Raw genomic sequence first — 10,213 nt, forward strand, 5'->3', positions numbered from 1 at the left:
AACCCTATATCCTTTACCCGTTTCAAATCATGTCGTGTTTCTTTTACCTCGTAAACGAACTAGTCGTTGACTGAAGAATATAAAGAAAGTTGCCCTAATGGGCTTTGGTGTGACAACCGAAAATCGTCGTGCGCTTGCGCTACCTGAGATGTTCTTACGATAGAGTTGAGAACTTACTGCAGAACATCAGAGAGTTACCGATTTCGACGTGATGCAGGCTGCATTCACCTTCCGAGTAACACAGACTTCGTTATGGTAAGCCCAGGCCAGTAGTCAGCCCGTGTGTACTTACCAACTTGTCGGCGATACAAGAAATTAATAATGAGAGTAAATTTCTTCCGAAATTGGTAGGAAAACTCGCAGTGGACGTCCGAAAAAAAAAACGTCTCCTAAAGTCGATCATATCATAAAAAAGTCATCAACAAGTGATGTTCGGAAGTCAGTTGTAATGATACAAAGAGAATTGAAAAAAAATATAACATCGACATTCACGTTTCCACTGTCAAACGACGCTTGAAACTGTTTGGATTACATGGACGAAGACCGACGGAAAAGCCTTTAGTACCTACAAAAAACAGGAAGGCTTGCGTTTGCATAACGGTACATATCGTGGTCAAGATCAGACTTGTCTAAAATTTTGTGGAGTGACGAGAGCAAATTTAATTTAATGTCATCTGATGGTATCAAGTATTTTCGACGTCCTGTAAATAAAAAATATGACTATCGGTACAAAATTCCCACGGTCAATTATGGAGGTGGCTGTGTGATGGTTTGAGGATGTTTTCCACGCTTTGGAGTTGGACCGTTGGTTCGAATTGAAGGAAATATGGATCGGTTCGTTTACAAAAAAGTATTGAAGATTCAAATGCTACCATACGCCAAACACCACATGCCAGCTGGATGGTATTTTCAACAAGATAACGATCCCAAACACAAGTCCAAGTATATTAGTGATTTTTTAAAACGCGAAAAAGTCAAGGTTTTAGAGTGGCCAAGTCAAAGTCCAGATTTGAATCCTATAGAACATCTGTGGGAGGAGTTGGATCGCAGAATAAGAATGAAAAATGATTCGAACAAAGACGCTTTTGATAAAGCTCTCGAAAATAAGTGGAATGAAATTCCGATGAATCGATTCCAAAAGTTAATCGACTCAATGCCGGATGCTCCGTATATGAGGCAGTATTTAACGCAGTGTCCTGATTTGAAGACCTAAAAAGGTGATTGTCGGCGATTTTTTTTTTCTTTTTTTGATGCGGAGAGATAGAACGAAGCTTCTTAAAACTTCGAGTGTATTTCAACACACGTTTGAAAAGTACGAGCAAGAATTAATATCTTCCAACTGTCGCAGAACGACAGCGTTATTAGCTGACCCGTTAACTGGAGAACATATCGTTAGTCAACGGCTGACCATCAAGGGGTAACCGCTTGAGTCTGGAATCGGCAGGAGAGATAAAGTGCGTATTTCTTGTCTGAAATGTAAAATCTAAAATCTTACATCATATCATATCATCGTACATCATACATCATACATAGTATTGAAGTTCGAAACCAACGTTTGGATGTTCGGACGTTCAGAAAGTGATGTAACCCAAAATTTTTTTTCTCTTGACGTCATCGGTCTAGAATCAGCTAGCCGAATTCCTCAGTCTGGAAACAACCGCGCGGTAGAGCGGACGTATGAGAATCGCGCTCCGCAGATTTCGAGTAACGGGTTCTCTACCTCCTGAATCCTGCGCTCCGGGTCCACTTTCTGGTGCAACTCGACTTCCAGAACAAGCGCTCCGTAGTTTTGGCTGTCCAGGTACTTGACCTGATGACTTTTGACCTTCCGGACTAATTTTTGAGTTTACAAGTTTGATCATTCAAAACGTCATGTTTTGTACTATCAAGGCAATAGCTAATAAAATTGCAATAATTTTTTATAATTTTCTCATAAATTTCTTGGTGAAATGTGTCGGTAAAAAAATTATATTAATCCTTATACAATATTTTTGATGTGTTACAATACTGAGAATATTTATCAGTATTCGAGTTATAGAACGAGGTGGTTGGCGGTGGTTGGAAGTAGATGGAGGTAGACGAGAAGGAGGACGAGAAGGACAAGGATTTGTGCGCGGTGAGTTTAACATTTGATTAGTATTTCATGGCAATTGTAATGATATTTCGTCTGAAATTTTTCAAACTTGTCATATTTACAATCAATTATCTCAATTCATTTTTCGCGCAAGCACATATTCAGTAGCTTCAAATGCACTGATAAATTTATTACATATTTATTAATTAATTAATTGTATTAATCCTTACACAATATATTTGATGTGTTCTTATACTGAAAATATTTATTATTATTCCAGGTATGACCCGAGGTGGTTGGCAGTGTCGTTGGAGGTGGTTGGAGGTGGTCGCAGGTGGACGAGGAAAAGGAGGATTTGTGCTCGGTGAGTAAAACATTTTCATAATATTTGATGGCAATGCAATTATATTTCATCCACAAGTTTTCGAACTTGCCATGTTTACAATGAATTATTTCAATTCATTTTTCGCGCAAGCAGAAATTCAGTAGCCACAAATGCGCTTATGAAATGTATTATATTATTGATTACTCAATTGATTATATTAATCCTTACACAACATTTTTGATGTGTTCTTATACTGAAAACCTTTATTACTATTTCGGGTATGAGCCGAGGTGGTTAGCAGTAGTCGTTGGAGGTGGTTGGAGGTGGTCGCAGGTGGACGAGGAGGAGGAGGATTTGTGCTCGGTGAGTAAAACATTTTCATAATATTTGATGGCAATGCAGTTATATTTCATCCATAAGTTTTCAAACTTGCTATGTTTACAATAAATTATGTCAATTCATTTTTCGCGCAAGCACATATTCAGTAGCTTCGAAGGCGCTAATATAATTTATTACATATTGATTGATTATTTATTCATATTATTCGTTACACAATATTTTTAATGTGTTCGTATACTAAAAATATTTGTTACCATTCTAGGTATAACCCAAGGTGGTTATCGGTGGTTGATGGAGGTGGTTGGCGGTGGTCGAGCTGGACAAGGAGGAGGACGAGGAAGACGAGGAGAACAAGGTGGACGAGAAGGACGAGGATTTGTGCTCGGTGAGTAAAACAGTTTTACAATATTCAATGGCAATTGTAATTATATTTTATCTAAAATTTTGGAAACTTGTCACGTTTACAATAAATTATTTCAATTCATTTTTCGCGCAAGCACAAATTCAGTAGCTATAAATGCACTTATAAGATTTATTATATTATCAATTAATTGATTACTTATGTTAATCCTTACACCATATTTTTGACGTGTTCTCATACTCAAAATATTTATTACTATTCAAGGTATATCCTGAGGTGGTTATCGGTGGTTGTTGGAGGTGGTTGGCGGTCGTTGGAGGTGGCCGGAGGTGGACAAGGAGGACGAGGAATTTTGCTCGGTGAGTTTACCATTTTTACAGTATTCGATGAAGTAGGATCGGGATCAGAAGTGGGATCAGGAGTAGAAGTAGGATGAGGGGTGGATGTAGAAACAGGAGTAGGAGTAGGTGTAGTAGTAGAAATAGGACTCGGAGTAGGGATAGGAGTAGAAGTAGGAATAGTAGGAGTTAGAGTGGGATTAGGAGTAGGAGTAGTCGTCGTAATAGGAGTAGGAGTAGGAGTAGGAGCAGAAGTAGGTAGGGCGGGGTGGGTCGTGAGAGGGGAGGGGATGGGCGGAGGGAGGGGCGCGGAGGGGCGGGAAGGGGATATTATCATATGAAGTTATCAGTAATAAGCGATTGCGGGTAAAATATTAGCTTACTTTTGTAAGTATTTATGAATATAGCCTCTATGAATATTCATTGTTGGTATATAAGGTCTGGCAAAGTACCTACTTTCTGTAAGAGATGTTGAAGATCTTTAACATAATTATGTTTCAGTTCTGTGCCCCACCTAGTGATCCGCTAGTACATATCCTCCGACGTGACATCGCTCTGCTACGTATGAAGAAGAAAAGATTTATTAAGATGCAAATTGCTCCTCTCTTCTTGCCATTGTGCTTTCAGCCATTGTTGTGCCGTGTGTTTAAAATTTAGGACAGTATGTAATATAGAATAACAGGTACAGCTACGAATATAGGACTACAGTAAATCTTATAGAAATGAGCTCTCATTGAGATTTCTCTGTATTTATAACTCGACGCGAGAAGGCAAAAATCAATGTAATGCCATCTGTAAGGTAATTGGACTCGTCTTTGCACTACGAGAACTCGTTGGGCATTTTGCGGTGAAATTTGAAAAATTGTTGTACAAGAAATTAAATAACTATAAAAATGGATGAAAAATATTATCTCTAATAGTGAATGTAGCTAATACAGCTTTAACCGTATATTGATTATGTTAATGATCTATTGTGACAAGATCGGAATTAGATAAGCTCTCTAAATACTCTTTTCTAGACTATTAATTTATATCATGTATATGTAAATGTATATTTCTTCAGTTTATACAATCACTGCACTAGGATTACCCTTGCCATGTTTTATGGTGCGCTCGTGTAATTTGTATATTATTAACCTTACGTTTTACTCTATTTGCGACAAGTTGTGAGTGTTTCTAATTTCTTGGCAATTATTTATGTACATGTATGTGTATATATGTATATGTATACTTATGCATGCGTATATACATATATACACATATATAAAACTAGATTTTTACAATAAACACAGAGGTTTTAGTATATTCACATACGGATTTCTGTGTGTAGGTATACTTGAACTAAAATATCCTTATCTCTAATACGGAGTTCTTCGTAATTCGCATTTGTTCTTGTAACCCAATGTCCTACATACGATGGCAAAAATCGAGATCCAACTTAACTGAGTCTCAAAGCCCTGTTGACATAAAAGCAGCTATTTGATAGAAATTATAGTTTATAGTTTACACAGCCCATTGCATGATATTTCATTTTAAATACATATGTTTCAATGTATTTAGGAATAATTTATCAAATATATAGAGGTCATGTGCAAATAATAAATGAATTGATTCGACCGCAGTTTGATGTATTCATTGGAGCTTTAACAATAAATTTAAGCTTTGTTACTTCTTTTATTTTATTATGGATAATCAAAAACATTTCCGACTATTCGTGCTGTGGAAGCATGGGGATTAAACCAAATGTAGCAAAAGATTAGAAACAGTGTATGTCGAGTACGGGTATTTTTCTAATAATGCAAACACGTGCCGCTAGCTTAGTTTTGACACATCTAGAATACCACGCCTTGCGAATTAGCTTTCCAGACAGAGATGAATAAGCGATTTTAAGGACTGCATTCTCGTTGTTGAATACTCTATGCCTCATGGGAAAAGAAAATCTGTAACGACGAAATTGATGCACCGGATCATCGTCGACTTCAACTTTTGAAATGTCCTAGCATTTCCGAACACCTCCAACCATCCTATTTACCTATATTACTAGATTAGCTATGATATGAAAAGAGAAGAATTATTCATTTTGAAATGGGATTCTATTCGACACGCGCTCGATGTATCCCATAACATTAATATTCAAAATTATTCCAACAACTTTTCATTTGCTCTCTCGATCTTGAATTTTCATAGGCATAGAATCGAAACGCTGTTTTAGCTGGTCGCAAGTGAAGTATTATAACTGCGTTGGGTGGAGGAGCGGAATTGTGTTTCGAAAAGTATTCGGATGGAAAAAAATTCAGAGTACTAATTTTGAACGAGATGAAATGGATGCTTCGTATATGAGACAGTATTTAACGCTGCGTAGTGATTCAAAGACCTAAAAAGGTGACAGGAAGAGAAAGAACGAAGCTTCTTAACACTTCGAGTGTTTTTTGACACACATTTGGAAGATACGAGCAAAATTTTTCATTGCCAACTGTCGCAGAACGGCAGCGTTATAAGCCGACCCGTTCACTGAAGAATATATCTTCAGTCAACGGCTGACCATCGAAGGGCCTGGCCGCTTGAGTCTGGAATCGGCAGGAGAGATAAAGTGGGTATTTCTTGTATGAAACGTGAAAACTAAAATCATTATACATCATATCATATCATCGTACATCATACATCATACATCATACATCATACATCATACATCATACATCATCATACATACATCATCATACATAGTATGAAAGGTCGAAACCAAAGTTTGGATGTCGGATGTTCAGAAAGTGACGTTACCGATCTAAAATCAGCTAGCCGAATTCCTCAGTCTGCAACGAACCGCGCAGTAGAGCGGACGGATGAGAGTCGCGCTCCGCAAATTTCAAGTACCGGGTTCTCAACCTCCCGCATCCCGCGCTTAGGGTCCGCTACGTATTTCGAGTACCGGGTTCTCAACCTCCCGGATCCCGCGCTTCGGGTCCGCTACGCGGTGAAACTCGACTTCCAGGATAAGCGCTCCGTGGTTCCTGATTCATGTTTACAATAAATTATTTCAATTCGTTTTTCGCGCAACCCCAAACTCGGTAGCTGTCAGTCCGCTAATAAAATTTCTCGACTTCCAGGATAAGCGCTCCGTGGTTCCTGGTTCATGTTTACAATAAATTATTTCAATTCGTTTTTCGCGCAACCCCAAACTCGGTAGCTGTCAGTCCGCTAATAAAATTTCTCGACTTCCAGGATAAGCGCTCCGTGGTTCCTGGTTCACGTTTACAATAAATTATTTCAATTCGTTTTTCGCGCAACCCCAAATTCGGTAGCTGTCAGTCCGCTAATAAAATTTCTCGACTTCCAGGATAAGCGCTCCGTGGTTCCTGGTTCATGTTTACAATAAATTATTTCAATTCGTTTTTCGCGCAACCCCAAATTCGGTAGCTGTCAGTCCGCTAATAAAATTTCTCGACTTCCAGGATAAGCGCTCCGTGGTTCCTGGTTCATGTTTACAATAAATTATTTCAATTCGTTTTTCGCGCAACCCCAAATTCGGTAGCTGTCAGTCCGCTAATAAAATTTCTCGACTTCCAGGATAAGCGCTCCGTGGTTCCTGGTTCATGTTTACAATAAATTATTTCAAGTCGTTTTTCGCGCAACCCCAAATTCGGTAGCTGTCAGTCCGCTAATAAAATTTCTCGACTTCCAGGATAAGCGCTCCGTGGTTCCTGGTTCATGTTTACAATAAATTATTTCAATTCGTTTTTCGCGCAACCCCAAATTCGGTAGCTGTCAGTCCGCTAATAAAATTTCTCGACTTCCAGGATAAGCGCTCCGTGGTTCCTGGTTCATGTTTACAATAAATTATTTCAAGTCGTTTTTCGCGCAACCCCAAATTCGGTAGCTGTCAGTCCGCTAATAAAATTTCTCGACTTCCAGGATAAGCGCTCCGTGGTTCCTGGTTCATGTTTACAATAAATTATTTCAAGTCGTTTTTCGCGCAACCCCAAATTCGGTAGCTGTCAGTCCGCTAATAAAATTTCTCGACTTCCAGGATAAGCGCTCCGTGGTTCCTGGTTCATGTTTACAATAAATTATTTCAAGTCGTTTTTCGCGCAACCCCAAATTCGGTAGCTGTCAGTCCGCTAATAAAATTTCTATAACTTTATGATCTTCTCATAATCTTTCTGGTAGATAATATCGATAAAAGTATTATATCAAACCTGACACATTATTTTTGATTTGTTCTCATGCTGAAAATATTTGGTGGTTGCGGGTAATCTCGGTGATTCAGGACGAGGAGGACGAGGATTTGTGCTGGGTGAGTGAAACACTTTTATAATATTTGATGGCAATTGTAATTATATTTCATCTAAAATATTACAAACTTGTCACGTTTACAATGAATTATTTCAATTCATTTTCCGTGCAAGCACATATTCAGTAGCTATGAATAATCTTATACAATTTATTATATTATTAATTAATTAATTAATATTCTTTTAATATTTGATGGCAATCGTAATTACATTTCATCTGAAATATTACAAACTTGTCACGTTTACAATAGATTATTTCAATTCATTTTTCGTGCAAGCACATATTCAGTAGCTATGAATAATCTTATACAATTTATTATATTATTAATTAATTAATTAATATTCTTTCAATATTTCATGGCAATCGTAATTACATTTCATCTGAAATATTACGAACTTGTCACGTTTACAATAGATTATTTCAATTTATTTTTCGTGCAAGCACATATTCAGTAGCTATGAATAATCTTATACAATTTATTACATTATTAATTGATTGATTAATTACATTAATCCTTACACAATATTTTTGATGTGTTCCTATACTAAAAATATTCATTACTATTCCAGGTATCACCCGAGGTGGTCGGAGGTGGACGAGGAGGAGGACGAGCTGGACGAGGAGGAGGACCAGGTGGACGAGGAGGAGGACCAGGTGGACGAGGAGCAGGCGGGGTGGGTCGTGGGAGAGGACCTCTCCTCTCCTCAGAGGAGGGGAGGGGGAGGGGGAGGGGCAGGGAAGGGGGAGAGGTGGGCGAGGAGGGGGGGAAACGGGAGGGGAGGGGAAGGGGAGGGGGACGGGGAGGGGGAGGGGTGACGGGGAGGGGGGGACGGGGAGGGGAGGGAGGGCGAGAGGGAGGGAGGGCGGGCGGGAGGGTGGGGGGGGCGGGAGGGAGGGAGGGCGGGAGGGAGGGAGGGTGGGAGGGCGGGCGGGAGAGAGAGAGTGGAGGACGGATGTCGATGCGAGCCCGTTAGAGTTAATAGAGCAGTACCGCCCCCCTACACGCCCTCCCTCCCTCCCTCCCTCCCTCCCTCCCGCCCCCCCCACCCTCCCGCCCGCCCTCCCTCCCTCTCTCCCTCCCTCCCCTCCCCGTCCCCCCCTCCCCGTCACCCCTCCCCCTCCCCGTCCCCCTCCCCTTCCCCTCCCCTCCCGTTTCCCCCCCTCCTCGCCCACCTCTCCCCCTTCCCTGCCCCTCCCCCTCCCCCTCCCCTCCTCTGAGGAGAGGAGAGGTCCTCTCCCACGACCCACCCCGCCTGCTCCTCGTCCACCTGGTCCTCCTCCTCGTCCACCTGGTCCTCCTCCTCGTCCAGCTCGTCCTCCTCCTCGTCCACCTCCGACCACCTCGGGTGATACCTGGAATAGTAATGAATATTTTTAGTATAGGAACACATCAAAAATATTGTGTAAGGATTAATGTAATTAATCAATCAATTAATAATGTAATAAATTGTATAAGATTATTCATAGCTACTGAATATGTGCTTGCACGAAAAATAAATTGAAATAATCTATTGTAAACGTGACAAGTTCGTAATATTTCAGATGAAATGTAATTACGATTGCCATGAAATATTGAAAGAATATTAATTAATTAATTAATAATATAATAAATTGTATAAGATTATTCATAGCTACTGAATATGTGCTTGCACGAAAAATGAATTGAAATAATCTATTGTAAACGTGACAAGTTTGTAATATTTCAGATGAAATGTAATTACGATTGCCATCAAATATTAAAAGAATATTAATTAATTAATTAATAATATAATAAATTGTATAAGATTATTCATAGCTACTGAATATGTGCTTGCACGGAAAATGAATTGAAATAATTCATTGTAAACGTGACAAGTTTGTAATATTTTAGATGAAATATAATTACAATTGCCATCAAATATTATAAAAGTGTTTCACTCACCCAGCACAAATCCTCGTCCTCCTCGTCCTGAATCACCGAGATTACCCGCAACCACCAAATATTTTCAGCATGAGAACAAATCAAAAATAATGTGTCAGGTTTGATATAATACTTTTATCGATATTATCTACCAGAAAGATTATGAGAAGATCATAAAGTTATAGAAATTTTATTAGCGGACTGACAGCTACCGAATTTGGGGTTGCGCGAAAAACGAATTGAAATAATTTATTGTAAACATGAACCAGGAACCACGGAGCGCTTATCCTGGAAGTCGAGAAATTTTATTAGCGGACTGACAGCTACCGAATTTGGGGTTGCGCGAAAAACGACTTGAAATAATTTATTGTAAACATGAACCAGGAACCACGGAGCGCTTATCCTGGAAGTCGAGAAATTTTATTAGCGGACTGACAGCTACCGAATTTGGGGTTGCGCGAAAAACGAATTGAAATAATTTATTGTAAACATGAACCAGGAACCACGGAGCGCTTATCCTGGAAGTCGAGAAATTTTATTAGCGGACTGACAGCTACCGAATTTGGGGTTGCGCGAAAAACGAATT

The 10,213-nt window shown here is 39.5% G+C and overlaps 1 protein-coding gene across 3 annotated transcripts; it reads left to right on the plus strand.

Annotated features, from left to right (window-relative positions):
• Positions 1-1,400: 1,400 nt before the first annotated feature.
• Positions 1,401-5,184, plus strand: LOC124223012 (protein FAM98A-like). Of its 3 annotated transcripts, XR_011177590.1 has the most exons (8): positions 1,420-1,454; positions 1,624-1,801; positions 2,039-2,116; positions 2,355-2,438; positions 2,685-2,762; positions 3,001-3,123; positions 3,364-3,458; positions 3,939-5,184. XR_011177590.1 is itself a non-coding variant. In XM_069137635.1 (7 exons), exons 2-7 carry the CDS (start codon positions 1,678-1,680, stop codon positions 3,953-3,955), a joined length of 504 nt encoding a protein of 167 aa, XP_068993736.1. In that variant the 5' UTR covers positions 1,401-1,454; positions 1,624-1,677; the 3' UTR covers positions 3,956-5,184. The 3 variants fall into 3 exon arrangements, 2 of the variants coding, with proteins under 2 accessions (XP_068993736.1, XP_068993737.1); XM_069137635.1 differs by lacking the exon at positions 3,364-3,458 and having other exon boundaries at positions 1,401-1,454; XM_069137636.1 differs by lacking the exons at positions 1,420-1,454; positions 3,364-3,458 and having other exon boundaries at positions 1,515-1,801.
• The last annotated feature ends 5,029 nt before the right edge of the window (positions 5,185-10,213 follow it).

This window comes from Neodiprion pinetum, chromosome 7 (genome assembly GCF_021155775.2).
Source record: "Neodiprion pinetum isolate iyNeoPine1 chromosome 7, iyNeoPine1.2, whole genome shotgun sequence".
NCBI classification, from domain to species: Eukaryota; Metazoa; Arthropoda; class Insecta; order Hymenoptera; family Diprionidae; genus Neodiprion; species Neodiprion pinetum.

Excerpts from the sequence above, each read along its gene's own strand:
- LOC124223012 (XM_069137635.1), top strand. The coding sequence starts at position 1,678 with ATGAGAATCGCGCTCCGCAGATTTCGAGTAACGGGTTCTCTACCTCCT. Across the intron at positions 2,117-2,354 it reads AGGACAAGGATTTGTGCGCG|GTATGACCCGAGGTGGTTGG; the intron begins GTGAGTTTAACA and ends TTATTATTCCAG. Across the intron at positions 2,763-3,000 it reads AGGAGGAGGATTTGTGCTCG|GTATAACCCAAGGTGGTTAT; the intron begins GTGAGTAAAACA and ends TTACCATTCTAG.